General features: G+C 42.4%; 1 protein-coding gene and 1 long non-coding RNA gene across 3 annotated transcripts; one reads left to right on the top strand and one right to left on the bottom strand.

Annotated features, from left to right (window-relative positions):
• Positions 1-19,386, bottom strand: LOC120717162. The gene is made up of 3 exons (XR_005692101.1): positions 19,375-19,386; positions 672-675; positions 1-101 (listed from the first exon to the last, which is right to left on the bottom strand). It is a non-coding gene; the product is annotated as an uncharacterized LOC120717162 (long non-coding RNA).
• On the top strand, positions 1,495-27,705 carry fbxl16 (F-box and leucine-rich repeat protein 16). 2 transcript variants are annotated; one of them, XM_040005030.1, is made up of 7 exons: positions 1,503-2,121; positions 15,472-16,177; positions 17,740-17,982; positions 18,147-18,412; positions 22,591-22,675; positions 22,932-22,995; positions 24,353-27,705. In XM_040005030.1, exons 2-7 carry the CDS (start codon positions 15,479-15,481, stop codon positions 24,499-24,501), a joined length of 1,506 nt encoding a protein of 501 aa, XP_039860964.1. In that variant the 5' UTR covers positions 1,503-2,121; positions 15,472-15,478; the 3' UTR covers positions 24,502-27,705. The 2 variants fall into 2 exon arrangements, with proteins under 2 accessions (XP_039860965.1, XP_039860964.1); XM_040005031.1 differs by lacking the exons at positions 22,591-22,675; positions 22,932-22,995; positions 24,353-27,705 and adding an exon at positions 19,217-20,390 and having other exon boundaries at positions 1,495-2,121.

Raw genomic sequence — 27,705 nt, 5'->3', positions numbered from 1 at the left:
GCTCATAGGGGGTCATGTGATTGTTGGGTTTTTCTCTGTCTTCTTTGTATCATTTTAGGGTTTTTACCTTACAATATAAAGCAACTCGTGCACTACTGCTGCTACTATATACACATGCACAAAAACGGATGGATTCCTTACAGAAGCTGCTGGCACTGGGAGCCCTTCCCCCGCTATAGAATACAATGAGTGTTTGTCTTTTTCCGCTAACAATCCCTGCATTATTAATGCTATGGTGCATGTCTGATTCTAGGTTTTTATAAGACTTTGCATTTAATCTTGTACAAATGCCTTAATTGACTTTGTGTGTGTGTGTGTGTGTGTGTGTGTATTTGTGTCGGTACGTTTTGTACAGTAAAATGGAACCTTTTGTGTTTTGTGCCTGAATGCGCACTGTCTACTGACGCTTTGTGTGCATCTATGTGGGTGTATCTCTTTGTGCCAAAGTGGGTGGGAGGCTGAACAGGCTTGTAGGACTAAAAATAGAATGCTCTCCAGCTCCCTGCCTCTTTGGACTGAGAGAGTGGCACAGCAATAAAGAAAAAGGGAGAAAATGGACAGATCAAACATAGGAGGAGAGTCTACCATGGCGTCACTTCCTTATCAAAGCACGGCTTATAAAGAGATACATTCCCAGTAGGAAGTAGTTATTCCAATAAACTCTATAGGACCTGGCTTCTTGGTCCAAAACTGGAGTCAGTATTGAAGTGCTCTTGAATTTTTACCTGCTGTTTGTGACAAACCTCAGGTTTTATAATCAGCAAATGTATTTGCACCATATATTAAGAGTCAGATGTGATGATACTTTCTAGCACAGCTAGATAAATATCACTGAAATTAAGATATCGAATGTAAGGGCTCTGTGAACTGGAAAGAAGTCAGTTTTGCCGCCTGCTAATTTGTGCAGCAAGTGTGCTGGAATATTAAGGAATAAATCATAATATCATAGAAATGACAAAACGATCGATGCAATGGGCAGGAGTTTGCCCATTGGTCAGATAAGCTGTGCACCTTTCATGCTACATTTTATTATAACGTCTAATGAAGGTGTATTGTCCCCGCTCTGTTGGCTTACTTTTCAAGTAGTTTTCCTTTGAACTAAGACTGTGTTGCTATAGTAACAAAGAGTTTTAAAAGAATCAAGTTTAAAAGTAGGACTGCATATGTCTGCCACTTTTTAGCATCCCTCTTCTGTTTTTCTTCTTCACCCCCTGTCTGTGCTGTCTTTGAAGATAATCGTTTTAGTACATCCCTCAGTGCATAAAGTAAAAACTTCCAAGGATCAGTGCATTTCCCAAAATCGGTGACCAGAAGAGTGCAAAACGAGAATCTGCATATGCTGCTGACCTTACATCTGGATAACTGTGGCAGCCTGAACTCTTTCTTAAGGTCAAACACCAGTTTTTCACAGAGCATGTTTACAAATGCTGTAATAGTCGGAGCATGCGGAGTCACCCAGTTGGTGAAGAGTTAAATAACTCGCTTCTTTATTCATGAGCAAATTGTTTAATGTTGCTCCAACTTCTGCATCATATGAGCGGCCTACACACAGTTTTGTGTGTCCTCCACAGTAATGGGGGTTCAGTGAAGTTTGCTGTCTGTCACGAGTGGAGAATGACGTGCGCTGTTGCTTCAGGTAGCAGTCACATACACACACGGGCACAGGTAAAGCAGTTGTTGGTGTTTGGTTTTCGGAGTGTGCAGCATGCAGAAGCTGCTGCTCCTCGGGTTACATAAGAAGCAGACACGGTGGCTCTGTGCACGCCGCTGCTCCAGCTGCCCTCGCCTATCTCTTTAAATGAGACTGAGCCTCTCCGCTCTGCGTGTGTGCATGTGTGTGTGGAGGAGAAATTACGAGACAGAAAGGGCCACTGTAGGACTCGGCGATCGAAAACACAATAGACAAGCTCTTGTGCTTGGATGCGAACGACTTTGCAGAGGAGCCGAATGTGGTTTTCTGTCTATGGCGCATCTTTAGCTCGGCGATTGGACGCAGGACCAGCTCGTAATAATTATTTATTTCGCCCATTCTGCGCCGCACCGGTGGAAGAACCGTGATCGAGGCAGCGACAGCGACGTGCTGATCATGGATTAATGCCCGAGTGATTTTTCATCTACAAGGTAAACTGCGGAAAGGGCCGGCCGAGGGAAATGTGTCCGTGATCGCAGGGTGTAGGTGTGTGTGGCGGGGATGGATGGATGGCGTTACTTTATGGCAGCAGCATCCACGCCGCAGCTCCTCCGCGCACAGCGAGAAAGAGGAGACTGCAGGAAGAGGGTGATGTGGGTGAATGGCGGTGGATGTTTTAGTTCTTTGTGTGCACGGTGAGGCCTTCAGGAGCCGGAGCTGATCAACCGCATCGAGCTGCGTATTGTTAACAAACACAATGACGTCAACGTCTGTCAATGACGCACGCTCTTTCGTTCTTGTTTGTTTAACAGTGAAACAGGCTTTAGGAATCCATTTGGACTGCAATGTTTCCTTTGTGTTGCTGTTGTTCCCGGTTCCACCCATGATGCTCTGTCAGCTCTTCTTCATTCTCTGTGGGCCCGCTACGCGTTTCTGCGCTTCATATTTTAAAGGCTCCTTAAGTAGGTCAAATTGAGAAAAAGCAGGATGTTAGGAAAGCCTGCTACCAAGAGCTCGCTTCGAATTTAAATGTGTGGGACATCTTTTAATAATGCAGTTCAGGATGGTTGTTAGGTCATTCTTGGTAAAGGGCCACATCCTTTCAAATCCACACCCATGCAAGTTTTTCACTTGTGTATGTTATCGAATAAAACCATCAGTGGTATCATGAGGGTTCACCAGAAAACAGGTTGTTTCGAGATGGCAAATAGTGTTCTATTACACGTAGTGATATACAGCCCGTTTCAGGCTGGCGCTCATTTCCTTTAATCTGACAACAACTAAACCATTGCAGGCTTCACTGGGAGGGATTCTGCTGTTCAGGCAGGGGTCACTCCTGATGTGTCACATGACTTCATTCACACATAGCAACACAAAACAGTAGTTTTGTTAAGTTACGCTCATCATTGATAGAAATGTTTTGGCTATATTGGTCTTTGAGTTGTTCTTTTTCTACAGTGAATGCTCAGCACACACTTTAGACAGCGCTTAAAAATGGTAATTATTTGGTTTTCTTTTCCCATAAAGGAACACAGGGCCAAAGATATACAAAAATAAACATGCAATAAGAATTTAGTGGCACTGTGATTCTACAATGTCTGCCTCCTGGTGAAGTTCTCTTACTTTTCTCTGCATGAACAAATGTGAAAAACAGAATTGTAGGTTTACTCAGGTCAGCACGGTCTCAGTGTGAAGCTGCTATTAAAGAGTTGGAGGAGCCACTCGACAAAGGCCCAAACTGTCAGCCTCAGTGGAGAAGATGCTGGTTCAGATCCAGCCCAGAAACCAGTCTGCACATGCCAGGCATGAACTGGAAACATGTGTCACTTTCCACTGTCCATCAAGTTTTACATCACCATTAAATGAGAGGCTACCATCTAAAACTGACACTTTATAAAGTTTATAGGTGATCATGTGAACAAAGAAACGTCATTTTTGAAGGGAAGCTTTATGGTGAGAATGTTTGAAGGAGTCGAGGTGAGTCGTTCAACCTGAAGAAAACTGTACCGGCTGCTAGGCATGATACATGCATCAGCAAGGCAGAAACACCTGCTGTGGAGCAAGGCATGCTAAAGTTGTGGAATAACCTTTCCAAAATGAAACTGGTTGTGTAGCTCACAAGGCTGAGCAAGCGAGCTATATGCCACAAAGGTACAGCAGAGACCCGAGTTTTCCTTTCCTGTCCACTCTCAACTATTCTGTCGTAATAAAGGTTAAAAAAACTAAACCCAACAGTACTTAAAAAAATCAAGTCTGTGCAGGGATTACAATCATTTAAATTGAACTAACATATCCAAAAACTCGGCTACTGAAAATGTATTTAAAGGGAAACTTACCAAAGGGACATTTGACCAGATCTAAGTTGTGCTTTAGAATAAAAGAATCCTCTAACTGTCCCACAGGGGGAAATTTGGTTGTAACAGCAGCAAAAAACACATGTAAACAAACAGAACAGGACACAGAACAGAAGCACACACAGTCTTTACATATTTACATCATGGACAATAGTTACCAAAACAGAGTACTGTACCGTTATTAAAATTAAAGAACAGATACGTGGCAAACTCAGGTTGTGGTGTGCAGACAGAGCAGGATACTGAAAGATGTTTAAATAGTTAAGAATATTTAGAATAATTAGAAAAGTGCCGATTGCGTACTTTATGCATAGTTTTGACCCTGCATGTATCATTTTTGTATTCATTTAAAAGCAAGCAGACAAAAAACCCCAAATGCTGATGGCAGGTTTGTCATCATGTAGCTCGAGGAAAAGTCAACCCCTTCTTCAATTCATTGGCTTCTAGAATTGAATGTCAAATCATTCTCCTCACATAAACTCTCCTGGGTGGGTGCGCCCCACCAGAATATATATGTTATTACTATATTACCCAAACAGAGCTCTTAGAAGCTTGTACTTATAGTTTCTAGAGTTCACAAACGCACAATGGGCAGCAGAGTTTTCAGCTGCCCGGCTGCTGTCCTGCTCCAACACACCGTCTCTTAGTTGATCTAAAAATGCTGCTATTGGCTCATGCCGCATCGGGAACTTCCCACCATGACTTCTCTTTATACCTCCCAGGCTTTTACATGCAGCTGTTGAATGTGATTGATTACTCTCTGCCATCACTTTTTGGTGTTTTTTCCAGTTTGATCTTTATTTCTGACGTCTCTTTTCCAAGTGCATGCAGCAAACGGCTGGCTCTTCTTGAGCCCCATTCTACCTAAAAAACATCCGACCCTTTGGTGGTCCGCTGTCTCTGTGCTGCACCTCTTTTGCCTGCATTGGTCTTCTGGCTGCCCATGTTGTCACAACTTTCAGATTGTCGTGCTTTTACCAGAGTTTTTGATAATAACATCCTAACTTCATAACAAAAGTATTGCATTAGTCTATATACAGGGAGTGCAGAATTATTAGGCAAATGAGTATTTTGTCCACATCATCCTCTTCATGCATGTTGTCTTACTCCAAGCTGTATAGGCTCGAAAGCCTACTACCAATTAAGCATATTAGGTGATGTGCATCTCTGTAATGAGAAGGGGTGTGGTCTAATGACATCAACACCCTATATCAGGTGTGCATAATTATTAGGCAACGTCCTTTCCTTTGGCAAAATGGGTCAAAAGAAGGACTTGACAGGCTCAGAAAAGTCAAAAATAGTGAGATATCTTGCAGAGGGATGCAGCAGTCTCAAAATTGCAAAGCTCCTGAAGCGTGATCATCGAACAATCAAGCGTTTCATTCAAAATAGTCAACAGGGTCGCAAGAAGCGTGTGGAAAAACCAAGGCGCAAAATAACTGCCCATGAACTGAGAAAAGTCAAGCGTGCAGCTGCCAAGATGCCACTTGCCACCAGTTTGGCCATATTTCAGAGCTGCAACATCACTGGAGTGCCCAAAAGCACAAGGTGTGCAATACTCAGAGACATGGCCAAGGTAAGAAAGGCTGAAAGACGACCACCACTGAACAAGACACACAAGCTGAAACGTCAAGACTGGGCCAAGAAATATCTCAAGACTGGTTTTTCTAAGGTTTTATGGACTGATGAAATGAGAGTGAGTCTTGATGGGCCAGATGGATGGGCCCGTGGCTGGATTGGTAAAGGGCAGAGAGCTCCAGTCCCACTCAGACGCCAGCAAGGTGGAGGTGGAGTACTGGTTTGGGCTGGTATCATCAAAGATGAGCTTGTGGGGCCTTTTCGGGTTGAGGATGGAGTCAAGCTCAACTCCCAGTCCTACTGCCAGTTTCTGGAAGACACCTTCTTCAAGCAGTGGTACAGGAAGAAGTCTGCATCCTTCAAGAAAAACATGATTTCCATGCAGGACAATGCTCCATCACACGCGTCCAAGTACTCCACAGCGTGGCTGGCAAGAAAGGGTATAAAAGAAGAAAAACTAATGACATGGCCTCCTTGTTCACCTGATCTGAACCCCATTGAGAACCTGTGGTCCATCATCAAATGTGAGATTTACAAGGAGGGAAAACAGTACACCTCTCTGAACAGTGTCTGGGAGGCTGTGGTTGCTGCTGCACGCAATGTTGATGGTGAACAGATCAAAACACTGACAGAATCCATGGATGGCAGGCTTTTGAGTGTCCTTGCAAAGAAAGGTGGCTATATTGGTCGCTGATTTGTTTTTGTTTTGTTTTTGAATGTCAGAAATGTATATTTGTGAATGTGGAGATGTTATATTGGTTTCACTGGTAAAAATAAATAATTGAAATGGGTATATATTTGTTTTTTGTTAAGTTGCCTAATAATTCTGCACAGTAATAGTCACCTGCACACACAGATATCCCCCTAAAATAGCTAAAACTAAAAACAAACTAAAAACTACTTCCAAAAACATTCAGCTTTGATATTAATGAGTTTTTTGGGTTCATTGAGAACATGGTTGTTGTTCAATAATAACATTATTCCTCAAAAATACAACTTGCCTAATAATTCTGCACTCCCTGTATATGAACATGAGAGGAATGCAAACATACATATTTACATGGTGATGAAAGGTCTTAAGCCATTCATAGACCATCTGCCTTTGAATATGATCATGTGTATTATTTTATATCGTAGGTTTTTTGATCCAAAGCAGAATTAGCACATCTGTTTCCTTCTCTTCATATTAAAAGGTGAACAGCTATCTACTCTGACCAGTTGGCAGCTCAGAGGAAAGCGAGAGATAGAGAGATGAGGACACAACGCAGAGTGGAGAGAGAAGATGCTGAACTCATATTTTATAGCTGTTCACCAAAGCTCTCAATATGTGGTGAAAAGAGACGTCAGTGCTAAGAAGGCCATCACAAGAAATACCAACCAAAACTGTTAGAGAAATTCATGCCAGGTCACCAATCTGATACAGTCTTAAGAAAAAGAAATGCACAAAGACCACAGAAGATAATCAAAGTGAATGATGTCACACTTCTTTCCTTGGATAAGAAAACTGTCTTTACAAAATCCCAGCCAGTAGCACTGATCCATATCACCATCAAAGTCTACAATCAAGACATGTCTGCATGAATGAAAGGCTTACAACACAATGCAAACCACTGTCAGTGCAGGAATGCCAGGATAGAAAAAGCATCTAACACTTCAGTGGACCTGGGTCACCGGTGTTTATTGATGAGTACTGATAGAAATAGCACGATGGATTCTGAGGTGTACATGGCTACAGTTCTGTGAAAAAGTCTTTGCCCCCTTCCTGAACTTTTCTTTTTGCATGTTTGTCACACTGCCATGTTTCATGTCATCAAACAAATTTTAATATTAGACAGAGATAACATGATTAAATGAAACATGCGGCTTTGATCAGCCGCATTGGAGGCTTTTCTCGCATGAACAGCCTGAGATGCTTTGACATCTCGATCAGATTTAAGTCTTTGACGAGACCACTCCATCAGTTCCAGCTAGCGCTCCAGCCCCAGACCATCGCACTACCACTGTTGGCATGATGTTCTTTTTATGAAATACTGTGTGAATTTTACACCAGATGTAATAAGACTCAAACCTTCCAAAAAGTTCAGTTTCACTGAATATTTTCCCTAAAGTCTTTTTTTCTTTGGCAAATCTAAGATGAACCTTTGTAACCTTTTTTGGTCGTCTTTGTGCTTTGGGCTAAAATATTATCCTCGGACCTTAACTAAGACGAGTGAGGCCTGCAGTCCTTTAGATGTTGATCTGGGCTTTTTTAGGACTTCTTGTGTGATTTCTTGATGCGGCCTTGGACTGATTTTGTTAGTCTGGCCACTTGTGGAAAGGTTCATCACTGTTCCAGGTTTTCTCCATGTGGTTTATTAAATGAAGGCACAGGTCCAGACCAGATCAGCTTTATTTATACAGCACGTTAACATGAAACCAGGCTTTACAAAGTGCTGTACATATACAAACAGGATAAAGAAAAATAAAATCAAACATGTTGAAACAAAGTGAGTCGACTCCTTAAAGAGTGCCAAAGGCCTGCCTAACATGCACGGTCACCTCTAAAGTTATACTTAGTTTCTGGTGCCGAGCTGCTGATTGGCCGACCTAAGTTAGCGGGCAGGTGTGTATATGTTCAAACACTTCCTGACAGAGACCCTAACCCGCTCACAGGGCTAATCTTAAGGCTGTTCTGTTTAAAAAGGGATTAATAATAAATATTACCTAATGTCATGAATATCTCTGCTGAAGATGTTATAAAATATAAGATATTATTTAACAATCGTTCTTATATTTCCGTACATGTCATTTTAGTTGTGAATCTTTTGCATTTTTCATACTGATTTTCTGTGCTGTAGTGAAAACAATCCACAGAGGTCAATGTTATCTAATTCTATTATAAGGAACCAACAGGGAATGAAGGGGAGAGGACAGACGGCTCTGAGATGAGAGCATGCCTGACTTACAAACTACTTTATGATATATTCAAAAAGCTCAAACCATGTTTCAACAAGTCTATCAGAGCTGTCCATACAACACTGTTAAACTTTGTTATTGAAGTTTTACTTCAATATTAAATATGATCAGTTTCTCTTTATTAGTCTATGTGGAAGTCTTTTAAGGGTGTTGTCATTACAATATTCCTTAAAAGCCTTTACTTGTCCCAGCTATCTTCCAATTAATCAAAGATGCATTTCAGCTGCTGTCAATCAGCTACAGAAATCTACACGAGTACAGGTGACGGGCGATCGTCTTATGGCCTCTAACTGTGAACGTGTCTCTGCTGCGGTGAGGTCCTGTTAGGCCTCGATGCAGGATTCAATACCGTTAATGACTAAAACAAACTGCTGTTATTAAAGGAAATTCATTGCACTGATAAATTCCAGTGTGTTCGTGTAAATGAGTCCACGAGGTTCTGTACTTGGACCGATACGTTTGACATGATATATTCCTCTCTCAGGACGTATTTTTCAAAAACACTGCTGATGATCAGAGCCTCAAAACCAACTAGAGAAAAGGTTGATTCTGTTCACCTGGACGTGGCGTTTTCAGTGAGCTTTGATCAATGGTCATGAGAGTTATATTAATGATGAAGGGACTGACCTCCCAGCCCATTGTTCCTCAGTGGGCTGGTTTCAGTCATCATGCAAATGTCCTGTTTATAAGATTGAAACCTGCAGTCAGCTGAGACTGAAGACGTCACCTGATGATGACGAAACGTTTCTCCCACTGAAAACATCCAGATGAACTGAATCAACTTTTTTTGCTTACCTACATGATTGAGCGTGCATCAAGACAACTAGAGAAACTATCAAAACTTCTAAATATTTTTGTTTTCATTTCTTATTCTTACACTTTATATATTTTTTAATTTATACAGCTGAATCCTTTAAGATGCTCTGCTAAACCTTTACTGCAGCCACTGTCAGCCACTTGTTTGTGGTCTCTCTCCTTCAGTTTGCCAAAATATCCTTGGGTAAGAGACTGAACCTCATATTTGCTCTCTGGGCAAACTGCATCCCTGGAGTATGAATGACTGTGAATGTTAGATAGAAAGCACTATATAAGAACCAATCCATTTACCATGGATTGGTTCTTATATACAGAGTCACTGATGACTCTGTTGGGTAGAGCCAACAGAGTCATCAATGAACTGAATTATCTGAGATTAACCACATTTTTTGGAAAGCTGAGTTGAATTTCATATGCCACACCCAGGCCTGACCTTCTGTCAGACCTGCTGAATCAAGAAATCACTTAAATAGAACCTGCCTGAACAGTAAAGTAGGTCACTGACATCTGTAAGTCTGGAAAGAGTTATAAAACCATTGTAAGGCTTTAAAAGCACACAGTTGGTTTGTTTTTATTAAAAAATAAAAAACTAGCATTAAACATGATTGTCCCCTGTGCCTCGCTCAGGACAATATTATCCAGTTGTTTATTTGTGATGTTGTGATTGTTTCCACTGTGGTAAAGCAGATGAATATAAAAAGGGCTTCGGGTCAGATTTGGGTATTTCAGGCTAGCTGAGTCAGAAGGGATCATCAAACCCTGTTAGTGAAAAGTAAATGATTATATATTCCCTATAGTGATACTCAAAGATAGGTATAAACAATATTTTGACTGACAGTGGGTGTCAAAATGATTTATAACAGATATTTCCAACAAACAAACAGCTCTGCACCTCACAAAAGTAACATGAAGGAAAAAAGTCCAACATTGTGATGGACTTTTTACATTTGTGAAAAAAATGTAAAAAGTTGTTGTATGGCAGTAATAAATATACTGAAGTTACCAGAATCACTGGGATATAACAGATATAACTAATGTTAACGCAGGGCCTTTGTTTGAAGAAGAATATTTAACAATATTATATTCACTTAGTTAATTTCAGCACTTCCTTTTTGCTGCTACAGGATATTTTAACTGAAAATAAGCAAGCAAGATGAACTTCTTTCTACAACAGCTTGGTGGAGCTGCAGAGGTAGCCAATTAAATTAATAACAGTAACATTTATTTGAAGTCATTTTACTTTTTGTAAAGTCTCATTAAAATTATTATCAGTCCCTCGGTGGATAAAATGTCTCATTTGTAAAACTGCTGTAAAGTTTTATATTTGTTGCTTATTATTATTATTATCCATCCATTTCCTTCTACTTCTTCTGGGCCTCCTCCCAGGGGGACATGCCCAGAGCGCCTCACCCAGAGCGCCTCACCCAGGAGGCATCCTTGGAGAGTAGCGACTCTACTCTGAGCCTGTCTCGAATGAAGGAACTGCTCCTATCTCTGAGGGGGAGGCCGGCCACCCTTTTTTCTGCCACTTATATCTGGGATCTCGTTCTCTCAGTCACTACCCAGAGCTTGTGACCATGGGTGAGGGCAGAGCTTTGCTGCCATGCTCAGCTCTCTCTTTACCATAAAGGACATGCAGCATCTGCATCACTGCAGTCGTGGCCTCAATCCAGAGCGAACTCGGCCACCACCCCATGTAGCCAACAGAACCACATCACTTGCAAAGAAATCCTGGCCACCAAAGTAAAGCCTTCCTGCACCTTCTAATTCCTATCAAATTATGAACAGGATCAGTGACAAAGAGCAGCCATGGCAGAGTCCAGCTGTCACCATGAGTCTGACTGATTTCAAAAACGTGGACCAAACTTCTCAAATTGTTGTATAGGGAACGTACAGCTTGTAGCAATGGGCCACAGACCCCATACTCGCAAAGCACTGTGGTCAAATGCCTTCTCCAAGTCCACAAAGCACATGCAGACTGGTTGGGCAAAATCCCACGCACCCTCAAATCTCCTTGAGAGGACAGAGAGTTGGTCCAGTGTCCCACAACACGGACGTATCTGAGGTTCGACTTATGGACAAGTTCTCCTTTCCAGTATTCTGGCATAGTCCTTCCCAGAGAGGCTGAGGAGTGCGACCCCCCCATGTACTCGGGGGTCTGGTCCATTCGAGTCTTGCCCCCCCATCGCCATGCGATGTTATAGAGATGTGTCAACACAACAACCAGGGACTGAAATATCTAGATTTATTTTAATGTCTAACAACAAACAAACATAACAAAAACACACTAAGATAGTACACACTGTCATACAACCAAAGCCTTATTCGAATCTAAATTTTGCACTACTTTCCTTCAGCTCTTTGAATTTCTTAAAGCCTTTCTAGTTAAAGTCACAGTGCATACATACACATGTGTGCAGGTGCATTTAGCCTCTCCTGTGGCTCAGAGGAGTCCTTATAGTGTTCAGAGTTAAGCAGCACGTCTCAGCTCCTGCTGTGGTCGTGTGGGTATCACGGACAGTCTCAGCTTACTGACCTGTAGCATCCTGGTCTTAGCTGATAGGAGTGGCATGCTAGCAGTTGTACTCTGACCTTTGACATCAACGAGACCTTTTCTCCCAGACAGCCACAGCACTGGATATTTTCTCTTTTTCAGACCATCTCTGTGACGTCATGTATGTTTCTCAAACACCAGCCAACCACATTCACTCAAATCATCACCATTCTGGTCCTCAGCTTGAACTTCACCAGGTCACCTCGACCTTGTCTAAGTGCACTGAGTTGTTGCTAGGTGACTGACTGATTAGATATATGTGTTAGTAAGCAGATGAGCGGGTGTACCTCATGGAGTATATGCTTGGCACATAGATTTATTCTTTAAAGGAAAAACAGAGATAGCAGCAGGACCCTCTAAGAAATGCAGCAACAGGCGGTCAGCCTGAAACTGATATTTGTGCCTTATTCCCAGTCATTTTGTCATGTATTAATATTTTTATTTACAGTGTAGTTTGGCTTTCTGGTTTCCTTCTTGCCCAGTCTTTATGTGCTCTGTCTGGCTTGCTGATTGGATGCCTTTGTATCACCCCTGCTTTTAATACTACTCCACAATTTGGGTTAAAGACATTTATTTTATTCTGTGTTTTTGCATGAATGCCATCCATCACTTTCTTAACTGATGGGCCTGTATCAGTGGTGACAGGGTGGAGGGTTGGGTAGACCCCGGACAGATCAGTGTGTGCAAGGCTAACAGGAGAACCCACACAGAAAGGCCCCGGCTAACTGATGGATAACAGGCTAACCACTGCTCACGTCAATTTTATTTATATATCACAAAATCAAACAGCTGCTTAGAAGTGCTTTATAGATTGCCTGAATTATTTCACACAAACTCTTTGCAGTTGTTTCAAATATACAATATTTCATGAACTATTATTTTTTTAATCAGCTAGCACTGTGGGAAACAGACTCTGACACTCCACAGCTGCACCCACAGTTCATAATGCTGAGTAAGAATCACATGTGAGGGAACAGACTACTGATATTTCCTGCTAATGACAATATTGTATGTGTACATGTGTTTCCTCTACTCGGGAATGTTGGATTTCATTGAGTGATTTCTATATATTAGTTCTTTTCCTTAAACTTGTTACATCTGTAACAATGTGTTATTTAAATAGTCTGTTACAGTTACTGTCTTGGAGCAACTGTAACCTGCATCATTTCCTGTTCTGATTCTGATTTAGTGCTTAAAGAAAGAGAAGCCTGTAATGTGGGACAAAAATCAAGACAATTTAATTCAGTTCAGTTTCATTTAAATAGCACCAAACTGTGACAACAGTCACCTTAAAAACATTTAATATTGTAAAGACTCCAATAACACAGAGAAGCCCCCGATAATTAAAGAACCCTCTGTGAACCCTCGGGGCCAAAAATCTCGTTTTTTACACAGACTTGGCTATTTCATGTGAATCAGCTAAACTGTGTTTAGCACTGCTGCTACGTGACACAGCAGACTGTGTGTAGCATCACTTTGTGTTATCTGTGTAGTCTTTATGGTAAACTTTGCATCTGTGATATCAGAGGGACTGTTCCAGCTGTCTTTGCTCTGATGGGTTCTCCTGACGTTACTCTGAAGTGTTTGCTTTCTGAAACATTTCATTGTGCTCGCTGTAGCCACAGTTGCTGACAACACTGGCGTATTATGTAATGGATGGACCTTGTTTATGCTACTGCAGAGGCAGTGCCAGTCTGCTGAGGAGCTGACAAGACATGAAAGTGAGAAAATGCACAATGTGTTCATACTGAAAAGTGCCTTTGTTGTGCATACATGCACATATAGCATATAGCATCACATCTAGCTGTGTTAATAGAATTGGACAGGGAGATAGTGCTGTGCATCTGAGCACCACAGTCACCATGTTATATAACTGAGTGGTTTGAGCTTTCATGCTACTGATACAGGGAGGGCACACAGAACAGGCCTCACTCCTTTACACTGTGCTGTCTTTTACTTCGATATCATGTCAGGTTCTCTTAACGTTAGTAAGAAGACCGAGTGTTCAAATAACGGGGTTAGGGCTACCTAACACATTCCAAACGATGCAACATGAGGGTTATTATCTCACACAAGACTACAGACTGGCAGCAGATGGGGATTGAACCAGCAACCCTCTGATTAGTAGATGACCAGCCTGACCTCCTGAGCTACAGTTGACTTACCTCCAATAGCAGATGTTACAGTAATACCAGCCCTGGTAGGTTCTCTGATGGCAGACTGGTCCTGGCCAGCCAAGTGTGATTCACACTGAAACATGTTAACTCACCTGGATCCAGGTTATCCAGGCCCCACCCTGGAGCCCGGTCCTGGGGACAGCTACATGTGTCAATCCTCCTGTGGACCCTCCGCCCACAGAAAGGCCACGAGCTTCTAGTGCAGTATGGACTGGGCAGCGATACTTGTGGGATTATCTCTGGGTCTTCTTAAGCAGTGAGGGAAGGAGTGAGGAGTGCTGTGGACCAGCCTGTCATGGTGAACAGAGAACAAAGCTGTGGATTTAGCTCTTCAAATGTTGTGGGTACTGACTGAAAGAATGAGATGCAGATATAGGCCTCTGGTTTCTGAGCTCTCCCAGAGACAGAGACACACTGAAAGGAGCCAGTGAAGTAAAGGTGTCTAACTACAATGCCCCCAGATGGACACAACAGACGGGAAGCCCAGGGTAGATGCTGAGATTATGTTATGATGTCCTGCCAGAGGAGCCAGAGGAGGAGGCTGGGGAGACGTAGGGCCTGCTGCCTGGACCAACAGAAGGACTTTGTTATTCAGCTGCTGCTAAATGCACAGCCTTTACTTTGAAGGTGAAGCAGCTCTGTTTCCAGCAAATAGGACTTGTAAAGAATTCCACATGACTCCTACATACAGAATGTGTGCCATTTTAAACACACAGCAAATTCAAAATATTGGACACAACAAGCTTCTGTTTATGAAAATCTACGACATCATGTGGGTAGAATAGCTTTCAAATAAGATGTCAGAGTTTTCACAGTGGACGCAGTTTGGTTAACTTTTATGGTAGCTACTATAATTTGTATGAAACGAATGTTTAGGAGTATAGCTGTAGTTACTGGCTTAGATCAAGAGCACGATGCCAAAGGAAACACACCTGTCCCTCGCACGCCTCAGCACCCGTGCTCTTCCTGGAAGGCCCAGCTGGAAGCACAATAAATGAAACAATATATTTAGACAAACAGCATCAGATCTGCTCACAGTGGTCTAATGAAAGTAGCCATATTTCTGATAGGGATAGTGAAGACTGACGGGAAAGAAAGAGGGGAAGACGTGCAGGCCGCGGGCTCAGCTGTGCAGCGTGTGGTCGTCTGCTCATTCCAGGAAGCTAAACCGGCGCCCATGAAAGCAGAGATATTAAAGAAATTATAAATCTGCAATATCAGTTTGAATAGTTTAAAATGACCTCAGATGTGTTAGTCCTGCAAATCAGCAAATTGTTTAAATATAAATTCATAATCTTTTCCACAGAAATGTGTTAGAATAGTAATTTTTCATTCCTCAGTAAATTTGTCTCCAGTTTTGTCTTTCAGTGTTTAACGGCGCTCTTTGCATTTGCTTTCTTTCACCAGATTCCCAATGTTGAACATGTCCACACCGAGTGAACTGAAGTCCTCCTGTGTGACTCGTAACGGGATGGTGAAGCTGCCTCCCAGCCAGCCCAACGGCCTGGGCAGTGCCAGCATCACCAAGGGGACGCCTGCCGCCAAGAACCGCCTGTGTCAGTCCTCCTCTGTACCCTCCATCCTTCCTCCTCCACCATCTTCTCTATCCTATCACCATCACCACCTGGATGGTCCAGGTATGCCCCACGCTGCAGCTCCTCTCCTGCCCTCTGAGCCTGGGAAACCTCTGGTGGGTCTGAAACCATCTCTTTGCCAGCTTCCTCCTCTCACCCTGCCCAAACCTGTACTGCTGGAGCGCCAGCTCGTTCTGGATGAGAAGCTGCTCAACCGGCTGCTTTGGTACTTCACCACAGCGGAGAAATGTGTACTGGCGCAGGTGTGCAAGACGTGGCGCAAGGTGCTGTACCAGCCTAAGTTCTGGGAAGGAGTGACACCCATCTTGCATGCTAAAGAGCTGTACACCTTGCTGCCCAATGGGGAGAAGGAGTTTGTCAGCCTCCAGGCCTTTGCTCTGCGTGGATTTCAGTCGTTCTGTTTAGTCGGTGTTTCAGACCTTGACATTTGTGAGTTCATTGACAACTACCCGCTGTCCAAGAAGGGTGTTCGGTCAGTCAGCCTCAAGAGGTCCACAATCACAGATGCTGGTTTGGAGGTAAGTCGCAGTGTGTTTGGAATAAAACGTTCAGTCCAAGCCATACCTGCAAAAGTGGAGCCATTCCAGCTCTTCCTCGCAGTTTCATCAGCAATGAAAGCACCACCATTGATGTACCAATTTATTATCACTATTTGTGGATCGAGCCATTAAGAATGTAGATTCTACTTCCCCGTGTCTTAAATTGCATTTGTGTTTGATCTTTATGAACTGCTTTTTCTTCTCCTCTTTTAGTTCATGCTACACCCTTATGTGAAGATGAATACAGTTTTTGTTTCCAGACACCTGGTTTCACCTGTTAGCACACACATTACTTTCATTCATTCATTGTTCTCATTTCTTGTGTTACAAAGTTCAGTCTGAAGCACAGAGAAACCACCTTTGGCTCACTTTCCCTGACACAAACCTTGTGAGTTTTTATCACAGTGAACAGTAGAACGTGTATTTTGCTGAGACAAACCGGTGACATGTAACCAGCAAATCAGAGATTTTAAATAACTGGCAGCTGTTGTACTTTTACCCAAACTGTTTCTGTCTTTAAATCAGTTTCAGCCCTGATATTTAAGGCATCACTGCTGATGACACTAATGCAGCAACAATATTATAAAAGTCTGTGAATTAGACTCTCTCTGCTGAAAACAAAAGGACTTGTAACCAGTGACAACTGTGGCATGAAACATGGGATTGATGTGTCAGTAATGAGAGCAATGATGGATTTTGCATAAAAAATGTTTCAGTTGTATTTGCGTATATGTGTTAGCTCAGACAGCTGATTTGTCACCTTGATCATTGAAGCTTGATTGATCGACGGTCTTTGTCCTGCTGACAGAGTGCCAGTTTTAGGTTTCCTGAACACAGAAAGTAGACAGCTGATCACTTCATGGTCAGCTTAGGTTTGTGCTGGAGCCTGTGCCAGCTAACGCGTGGTGGGGCTAACGCGTGGGGCTAACGGGCAACCATACACACTCACATTCACACCTTTCACTGTCCTGTGGGAGGACCCCACAGTGATTGGATGATTACTAGATCTTTTAAAACTGGCTTTTAGATCAGAATTTATGGTTCTCCTGATCACTCTTATTGATTAGCTAGTCCCCACTGTGGCAGTGTGTCAGTAATAGCAATCACAGCTTTCTAACACATGGTATATTGAGAATGAAAGATTGTAGGCTTGAGTTTCTTTTCATCCATCTCATTAATCTGAGCACAGATGTAGATTGTATTATTGCAGGTCTTTACCTTATAATAATAAGAGCCTTGAGGCATCTGTTGTTGCCATTTGGCGCTGTATAAATATATAAAATGAACTGAAAGATTTGCATGACTGCTGGTGTCAGTGAGCTCACCATAAAACCTGTGGGTTTATTGCATGTCAGACACTACGTCTGATAGTGATGACCTCAGGACTTTCTCTCCTCGCTCTGTAGCCTCATACAATGATTTCATTCATTCATTTTTTTAGATAATATGTTGTCCAATGTTTGCTGTCCAGCACTGGCTCAGGAGACTTTACAGTGTCTGTGGGTATAATTACATTTCACATGTTATTTCTTGTGTTTCAGGTTATGTTGGAGCAAATGCAGGGCCTGATGCATCTCGAACTGTCAGGCTGCAACGATTTCACAGAGGCTGGCCTCTGGTCGAGCCTCAACGCTCGCCTCACGTCCCTCAGCGTCAGTGACTGCATCAATGTGGCGGATGATGCCATTGCTGCTATCTCACAGCTCCTGCCCAACTTGTCAGAGTTGACCCTGCAGGCTTACCATGTCACTGACACAGCCATGGCCTACTTTACAGCCAAGCAGGTAGGAAGTTAAAATAATAATGATATAAAGTGCTGCCTAGTTTAGCTGTCCTCAAGCTTTTTTCTATATTGGACTTCTTAGAATCCAAACAACTTTTTTGGCTTCATCTTTCTTAATTCCTTACTAGTTACTGACATAATTAAAAAAGTAAAATTCCTCCACAGGGCTACACCACCCACACTCTGCGGCTTCACTCGTGCTGGGAGATCACCAACCATGGTGTGGTAAACATGGTCCATAGCCTGCCAAACCTGACTTCTCTCAGTCTCTCTGGCTGCTCCAAGATCACAGATGATGGTGTTGAGCTGGTCGCTGAGAACCTGCGCAAGCTCCGCAGCCTGGACTTGTCTTGGTGCCCTCGGATCACGGACATGGCTCTGGAGTACATTGCCTGCGACCTGCACAAGCTGGAAGAACTGGTGCTGGACAGGTGAGTGTTCTTTGCCGTCCTGCGCACGTAGACGGAGTCTGTAATCAGGTCATATTCATACAAAAGGAAGTTACGATAATGGAAATAAAGATACAACTCATGCTCATGCAGGTATTAAGGTTAGGGATAAAATGTTTGCTGGGCAAAGGTTACAGATGTGGAGGTGTGTGCTGTGTTCTCATCCATCTAGCAGTGCTAATCTGCAGCCAGCATGAACTTATTTTGCTTAAGGTCACTTTAATACATGGAGGGCCTGCTGTCTGTGAGAGCTGAATAGTGGACAACCTGCTCTACAGCCTGAGTTGCAGCTGGTGTTTTATTGGTGCAAGAACTTGTAGACTTGGCCAATTTATCTTTAACACAGTGAGGATTTAGTGTGCATCAAGTGATTTTCTAATATTTAAGTGTCTATTTCAGTCCTCACATTTGAAGGCAGCACCTGTGCGCCACATGTTAGTGTCCATGGCAAGGCACTGAGCTCCTCTGCTGTCAGTGTGAGGAGCATTTGTCGAGTGCAGTAATGTTCTGGGACAGGAAGAAACATTTTCATTTAAGGCCTTTACACACTACACGCATAAAATCTATCTATCTATCTATAATAAAGCCACTCACACTGAATCTGCAGCTTTCATTTTTTAGAACTATAAGCATATCTGAACAATCAGATTGGGCAACAAGTGCACTTGTAATTTAAAACACACATTGGTACTATATGGAAACAGTAATCCTATTTTACGTCAGACACGCAGGTAGATGCTGCTCCGGGTCAGTCGGCTCTCTGAAATGATTTCTCTACCTCCTCAGATGTGGTCCCAACTCTCCCAACAAGAGCTCACACTACCCCACTCACATCCTGAAATATGCACAAACGCAGTCGTGAAGCAACTTCCACTCCTGGATCAAACCGTGAAATCCTCCCCGCTGCCGCCTTTCCTGGGAAATGGATGAACCGAGAATCTCACTTTCTTCCTTTTCTTATTCAGAAACACAGCTCATCATCGCCTAATGTCAACTTTGTTTTTTTCACAGTGTGTTTTTGAGGATGACGATTTGCAAGAACACTTTCAGTGTGTGTGTACACAACGCACTGAAAGTTTGCCTCTGAAAATTCTGAACTTCTTCTCACTTTCCCCCAACATGCTCAGTGTGTAAACACCTTTACTCATTCATTATTCATGTAACAATGACAACATGTTGTTGCTGTTGTGTCATAGCTTGCTGTAGTTAGATAAATAATATTAAATATAACACAATTTCAGTGAAAACTAAACTTCAGTAACACAGGAAGTACATTTGGATTCCATCAATGTTCTGACTCAGGATGGCAGGGGGCCAGAGCCTATCCCAGCTGTATAGGCTGGACAGGTCACCAGTGTGAGCTTGATTATGTCATTGGGGTACTAATGTGTTTGTGCTGTGGGGCTTGACACTTCATGTAAGCTCACTTGTTATTTTCTAATTTAAATTCAATTTAATCTTATTTGTATAGAACCAGCATTCTCCTCACTATTATTAGGTAAGACCCTACAATAATACAAATGACACCAACAGTCAGACAACCCTCTATGAGCAGCACTTTGGCGACAGTGGGAAGGAAAAACTCCCTTTTACCAGGAAGAAACCTCCAGCAGAACCAGGATCAGGGAGGGGCGGGGCCAGTTGGTTGTGACTGGAGGAAGATGGGATAAATAACACACTGTGGAAGAGAGCCGGAGATGAATTATAATGTATAATTAAATGCAGAGAGGTGCAAAAACAGACAGTGAGTGAAAAGATAGCAAGAGAAGGAGAAATGCTAAGTGAATCACAGGAAGCCAATCTAAGGGAAGATTCAGGCTCTAACTATATGCTCTGTCAAGAAGACAGGGTGTCTGTTTCCAGAATGCAAGCTGCTTAGATACCATATTTCTAAGCTTTTCAGGGCCGAGTACAATAACCTCAGTTTGATCTGAATTAAGAAGCAGAAAGTTAGCGGCCATCCAGGTCTTTATGTCTTTAAGACATTCCTGCAGTTTAACTCATTGGTGTGTGTCATCTGGCTTCATGGACAGATAGAGCTGGGTGTCATCTGCATAGCAGTGTAAATGTATGCTATGTCTTCTAATGATGCTGCCTAAGGGAAGCATGTATAATGTAAACAGAATTGGTCCTAGCACTGAACCCTGTGGAACTCCATAATTAACCTCAGTGTGTGAAGAGGACTCTCCATTTACATGCACAAACTGGAGTCTATTAGATAGATATGATACAAACCACTGCAGCACAACCATGGTTCAGCATTCTTTAACAGTCTCCTTTTACTTCGGTTGCTGTTTACACACAGTTGGCTGCAGCTTTCCCGCCACTAGCCACACACACTGACAGCAACAAACACAACACAGACCCTAGTCCCCATTCTGAAGCCGGCGGGGTCATGATTGCGGATGCCGTGCAGGTGCGTCCACCTTCCCTGCAACGGGACCGCAGACCGCGCCCTGCCACAAGTACTTTTAATACCTGCAGCATGCTCTAATCTCTGTAATAAAATGTATTTATTTAAATGTAACCATTCTGGACCACACACTCAGCTCTTCGTCACAGTCTCAGACTGTCCTGTGTGTTCTCCAGCTGGCCCATCATTCCACTCCTTGGCTGTGTTTTCTAACTTACAATATCCGTATATGCTGGATACCGTACCAAAGATAAAATACTTCGCAGACTTTTGCAGATATAGATTTTCAGTTTGATGTCCTACAATTGCATCTCTTCCATAACATCCTGCTGCACCTCCAACTTCCTCGAAACAGCATGACAACAAAAAGGATGTAAATCCATCCCTAGTGACTTTCCCAGTTCTCATAGTGAATTACTGACACACATCATCTCAAACTGGAAAAGTATTTCACATCTCAGCAACGAATGGCTCCGGTTGTAACTGATAAGTGCTTCTGTTTACATCGCGTCAGTGAAACAGTCAGCCAGGGTTAGGAAGTGTGTTTACTGCTGTTTTGAGAAAGCAGATGTATCTCCATCCCGATCCCTAGCTGACTAGATTTTTGAAAACCATGACATCAGTCTTCCGACTTCAGTCTCACCTCTGACCTCTGAGACTGTCTCCTTCCATACTGGTAGGCAGGGGCTCAAAGACAAAAAGACAAGCAAACATACAATCAAGCATCAGCTCTCACTGCCTGCCTTCCCTCACCACTGTCTGATGATCCTTCCAGTCTTGTAACTGCAATAATGTGCTCAAATCCTCTTCCCAAAATCTTTATTTTCTTACTAAGTTTCCTGTCATACTCACAAGAGCCATTAAATACATTCCTGTAGCCAGTCTGAGAGTTTAAAAAAGGATCCTCACGGTAAATAAAATACCTCAAATCCTTGTCAGCAAAGCAATTACAATGAAAATACTTTGAAAGATCCTGCAGTGATTCCAGATCCCAACACACTTGGTGGAATTCCACTAAAGTAAAAAGTCATATATCTGCAGATGTAATCAGTTTAAAACCTACATTCAGTCATAATTTTACAGTGACAATGAGAATATGACTGTGACGTTTTGAGGCCCTCCTCACCCTGATAGGACAGTAGAGTCATGGCACTGATGTTTGAGACCTCAGCAGTTTTTAAAGTTCTTAATGTGTAAAAACTTAAATATTTTAAATGTAATTTAAATGTAAGTGAATGGGTAACTATACACTGATATCCTCCCTGCTGCTGGAACATCTGGAGGGAACATCTGTGTTTGCAGACACACACACACACCTGACTTTGTTGGCTGCTGTTTGGTTGCGAGGACTGAAAGTTGAACCATGTGGTTTTCCAACATTATTCTAAACTATTTATGAAGTTTATTCACTCAAACACACTGTTTCCATGTGGTTTCCAGTTCAGAGTTTCAATAGAATCACAGTCAGAATTCAGTGTTTTGTTTCTAAATTCGATGGATTTGACAGATAGTTTTGCTTCTTTAAATTCTGCCAGGTTTCCTTTGTTTGGCAAATAGCATGAATACAAACACTTCTTTCTGACCTCTTTTACAACCTCGTCAACATCAAAAATAAATGTCATGATCTGCTCTCTGAGAGCATGCTGTAATAAGAAAGTCCTGTGTAACCACGTCTACACACAGTCCTCCACTCAAACGTGGCGTCATTAGATGAAGGTGTAATGTTGCTGATTGTGTGTGATTTTAGGTGTGTACGGATCACAGACACAGGCCTGGGATACCTGTCTACCATGTCATCATTAAGAAGTCTCTATCTGCGCTGGTGCTGTCAGGTAACAAAAACATGACATTTATTGGAATTGTAATTAAAAAAAAGAAAAATCAAGGCAGCGTTAAAGATACAGCATCTGTACATGCTGCAGTGCAGCTATAGGAACAGACTGTAGCTGACACCATACGGCTCGCTCTTATTTTTAATGTAAACCCTGCAGCTTCTGTTGCTTTAACAGTAATAGGATCTTACTTCTAACATATTATATCCAGGCTAAGCAGTTCTGGAATTTTGAATGTCATTTGTCGTTGTTGCAGGTGCAAGATTTTGGACTGCAGCATTTATTTGGCATGAGAAGTCTTCGCCTACTGTCTCTTGCAGGTATGATCATCTTGATCCATCTTTCCCCAAATAAAGTCCTTTATAATGTGGGTCTGTTGTATCTGAGTTAGTGACATGCTTTCAGCGTACAACCCTGTTTGTAATATAATATATGGAAATAAAAACAGAAGGCACTGATTTCCAAATAAAAAAGGATTAACCATGGCACACTGCAGGCCTCCAGATTCCTTTATGGTTTCATCTGGTGACATTTCAAACACACCTGCTCTTCATCAGACAAGAAACATCGAGCAGCTCCATCTGAAATCATGTGTGGGCCGTGGATGGTAAATGCACAGGTGCTTATACAGCACTTTTCTGCTCTCCCAGAACAACAGTTAGCTATTCTGTGATGGAGAGTTTATCAAAGAGTATTTAGACACTGAAATGGGTCAAAATGCATGATGTATCATTATTATGCTAATTTCCTGCTGACCTCACACAGGCTGGCAAGGGGCAGCCAATAGGATTGGATGTGGCCGGCCGGCTGAACAACGACTGTGCCAGTCCAAAGTGTCTGAATGTGTCAAGTGTTTTGACTGACACTGTAATATTAAAAAAGGTGCAGAATCATACAGCTAGTTAAGTTGAGTTTGCTACAGAGTCTTCTGAAATGAAATATATGCAGGGGTCACATATTTCAAGAACTTAGTTGCAAAGAAGTCGTGAAGTTTGTCATCTGCAGCACACAGACATGAAAGCATCTGTATGTTAGCGGCACTCTTGCAGGAGTAACTGGTGTACAGCTGTTCCACTCTTCTAGACTAAGAATCCAAATGCCCTCTCTGGGAGTTACAGTCCCTGGGAGTCCTGTTACCACTTAATAAAAACGGAGATCTAAAGGACTAGCTTCAATATTATAACAACTCAACCAACCTCGATGTGTTAAGCATCTGTCGTTTATTATTCCACCAGAATGTAGCTGCCATCACCAGTGTGTGAATGTGTGTGTGAATGGGTGGTGACTGGATGTGTAAAGCGCTTTGGGGTCCTTAAGGAATAGTAAAGTTATACAAACACAGGCCATTTACCATTTACCAGAATAACCAAAGGACTAAATGAGGAAATATCCTTTAACAGAATAGGAGTGTGCAGCCAGTGCACACGTGCAGTGTGCTCCTCTGCTCTTTTGTCTGTATGTTGTTCCTGATTCCACATTTTGAGCATCTGTATGATTATGTGATCGTAAATGTAGGCTGTGTGCTGTCGCTGTGACATAACAAGCCATTAGAAAATATCATCATTTTCACTACTGACAGGCTTTTTATGGAATAAATATTAATCACCGGAGAGAAGCGATCAGTGCTTTTCTTTAGCAAGCCCACAGCTGAAGTGTTCCTCTGCTTTGTTCTCCTAGGCTGCCCCCTGCTGACCACCACTGGTCTGTCAGGCCTCATCCAGCTACACGAGCTGGAAGAGCTGGAGTTGACTAACTGCCCCGGAGCAACTGCTGAGCTCTTCAAATACTACTCGCAGCACCTGCCTCACTGCATGGTCATCGAATAAGGCCCATGACCGACAGACCACCATACTTCCTGTTTTTCTCACTCTTATACTAAATGCTAACTGCTCCTCTTGTAACACTGTTGCTCATTACCTGACCCTACACCCAGCCCGTCTTCCTCCACACCACTCCATTGAGTAGACTGACCCACAGCTGGACAGAGAGGAAGGAACTCAGACGATGGTACGTGCCAGACCGGGACGATAATGGGATGGTATCTGAGGAGATGCTGGAGCAAAGAGTTTGATGTAACATCTCGTCTCAGAGCAAGTTTTTTTCCTGGCTGTTGTCTACAGAGAAGACGGCATCTTCAAAGACTCTGATAGTGTTGACTTAATGGATACTGAAGCGAGTGACGGGCAGATGCAACACGGGAAATAAGAGAAATGGAAAGATTGATGTGTTTTAGCTGTTGGAACTTACATACGCGGTCACACGCCGTAAACATCCTGTATATGGTGAAAGCAGTGAGTGTAAGTCCTCAACACCACGAGGACTGACATCTCAGACTGAACCCATCAGTTGGTGTAATATAAACGCTTTATTCATTCTTTTTCTCAGAAGTATTTGGCGCTTCAGTTTTCTTTGTTTCGGGAAAGCCATATGTCATCGCACCATACACCACATGCCAGCTGGAAAAAAACAAGACCAGTTCAGTCAGTGACGACAGGGATGGGAACATCTCGCTTTTTCTCCTTTGTGTGTGTCAAGTGTTCGTTGTGGACTTGGAGCGACCCATCATTTCGGAATAAAGTCACCACTCCTGAAAACTAAAGTAATAAGAAACCACAAACAAACAGTCACATCTGTTCACGTTTGGTTTGGTTTGGGGGTTTGCACTCCGGTGTGTCCATTTGGTTTTGTGCTCCTTTCTACAGTTTTTGCACACAGGTGTAGTTTACAGGCCTGGAGGAGACACGCTGAGAGAGTCTGCTGACGATATGATGCTCGTGTCTGAAACGGTGAATAGAAGTGAATTACAAGTTCAGTAAAGGGGTTTTGACTTCCTGAACTTTGAGTGTCACGTTTAGTGTCTGAATTTGAAATTGAGCTCACTGAAGCTACTTATTTATTGTGTGCAGTTTGCTAAAGCCAGGTTACTTTCAGGCAGTGAATGCAGGTGGGTTGCTGTTGGTATTCAAATCAGAGAAACTATTCAAAACTACTTTAAACTATTAGAACAATGTCCAGTAGAAACAAAGTCTCATTGGTGAGAAATGTTGCCACTAAGCCACAGTCAGAGAAATCATTTGCTGTAAAAACAAACAGCATGAATGAGGTTTCACATTTTCAGTCCAAACTGGGCTCTAAGCTGCCTTCTTCTGGCCACTGGTTGTGTTTGTAAAATGACACTGGTAACCATGACATCAGTAACTGGGAATCCCGCGGGTCCCCTCCTAAAGACAGGAGCAGCAGCAGACAGGTGTAGGTATGCCGACCCTAACGAAACCCCGCTGACCCAGTCGACATCAGCTGTAAACTGTAACGTGAGCAGCATAACACTGACCAGGGCTGTGGACTGCTGAAGCGATAACTACTACAGTGTTTGATTCTACAGTACATACAGTAGGTAATAAAAGACAAAAGCTCCCCGTAAGCCAAAGAATCCGAGAGTTGTTTCCCACCCTGACAGAGAGCCTCCATCCTGCCTCGCTGGTTGAAGAGACGTATCAGCGTCAGCCACCGTTTGCTTGTGACAAATGTTGCTTAAATGTGGCTGCTTGTTTCTAAGTGACGACGGTGAAACGGACCGACTATACGAACAATGTAGAGCATGCATGTTTTTAGTTGCCTTTTTGTTACAGATCGGTTCCTTTTAGATGTTCTTCAGCATTTCTTCATTGGACATGAATACATTTATTTATTCATGTATTTATTTATTTATTTAAATCAGTTTGTGTCTGATGTAATTTATTTATTGAAGAGATATTCTTAAATCAATTTCGTGTTTGTTTGAGAACTTGCTTTTAATCTGGACTTATTTCATTTATTGCTGTCACTGCTGCGATGATTATTATAACCACCATGAACCACTGACATCAGTGAAGTGTCCGAATACACAGAAGCATCTTATTTTCATCTGTTCACTTCTGCTGACTGTGTTCCCCTTTCTTAAAAGTAAGGGAGCAGAAATTGGCAATTTTCTAACTATTTGTGATTGTCCTGAATATGGCAACAAAATTTATATACACACACACGCACATATATATATATATATATATATATATGTGCATGTGTGTGTGTGTGTGTGCGCGTGTGTGTGTGTGTGCGCTTGTTGAAGATTGAATGGAAGATTATTAACACAATACTGGATTTGATTGATGTAAATAAGATCGGAGCATGATCCAGCACGCTTGTTCTAACATACCACTTTTATTAGTTTAGAGAGAGACTTTTAAAAACACTTTACGGTGGCATGATAAACGGATGGTTTTCTTATTAGTCTGACTCGCTGCTTAAGTGAAAATCTATTTTTATACATCACCACACTCACTTCCAAGTCCTGATTACCGTGCCCTTTGCAGGTATTTGCAGATTAACTCAGCATTTATTCATTTATTCAAATTTCACTCAGAGTTTACGTCAGGACATGAACCAAAAAGGACAGTGTAGTCATGTTCTTATACGCATCATTGAAGTCAGTTTATAATGAGTAATGCACAACGTGTGATTGACATCGCTCAGCTGTCACACTGTGTTGTGCACCATGCTCCTGCCTCGACTCCTGATCAGCTGTGTTTGTGCTCTGTCAGTATTTTTGCTTTGGATGAGCTTCCAACAGCTTCACATACATGTTTACGTAGGAGCGCTGGGATGCACAGCTGCATCCTCACGACAAACAACAGCAACAAACTCAACTCCATCATCTGCCCTTATTTTGAGTCCTTTCTACTACAGTATTGTGTCTACATCTGAGGAGCGCAGCTTTACAAAAGCAGCCAAATAAATCGTTTACTGAATATGACACGCAGACACACACAGTGTGCGCTGATTCCTTATCTGACCATACAATGACTGAGAGGACGTGCAGGCCTGAGAGCTTCTTGTGTCGTACTTGTACCTGCTGAGGTTTGAAAAAGATCTTTCCTTCTGAACAACAAAGTGGTTTGGATTCATGAAAACATGAAACGAGCTGATGTGTGTATATTTAGTGACAAAATCCATTTTGTAATACTAGTTAAATAAACATGTACTGCTCTAAACTA

Source organism: Simochromis diagramma, unplaced genomic scaffold (genome assembly GCF_900408965.1).
Source record: "Simochromis diagramma unplaced genomic scaffold, fSimDia1.1 OVJJ01000494.1, whole genome shotgun sequence".
Taxonomy (NCBI): domain Eukaryota; kingdom Metazoa; phylum Chordata; class Actinopteri; order Cichliformes; family Cichlidae; genus Simochromis; species Simochromis diagramma.
The sequence above is the reverse complement of the archived record's forward strand: the minus strand, read 5'-3'. Positions and strand labels throughout refer to the sequence as shown.

What these genes read in the sequence shown, in the direction of transcription:
- fbxl16 (XM_040005030.1), top strand. Translation starts at nt 15,479, where the DNA reads ATGTTGAACATGTCCACACCGAGTGAACTGAAGTCCTCCTGTGTGACT. An exon ending in CCTACTTTACAGCCAAGCAG is followed by an intron (nt 17,983 to 18,146) that starts GTAGGAAGTTAA and finishes ATTCCTCCACAG; the next exon opens with GGCTACACCACCCACACTCT. An exon ending in TCGCCTACTGTCTCTTGCAG is followed by an intron (nt 22,996 to 24,352) that starts GTATGATCATCT and finishes TTGTTCTCCTAG; the next exon opens with GCTGCCCCCTGCTGACCACC.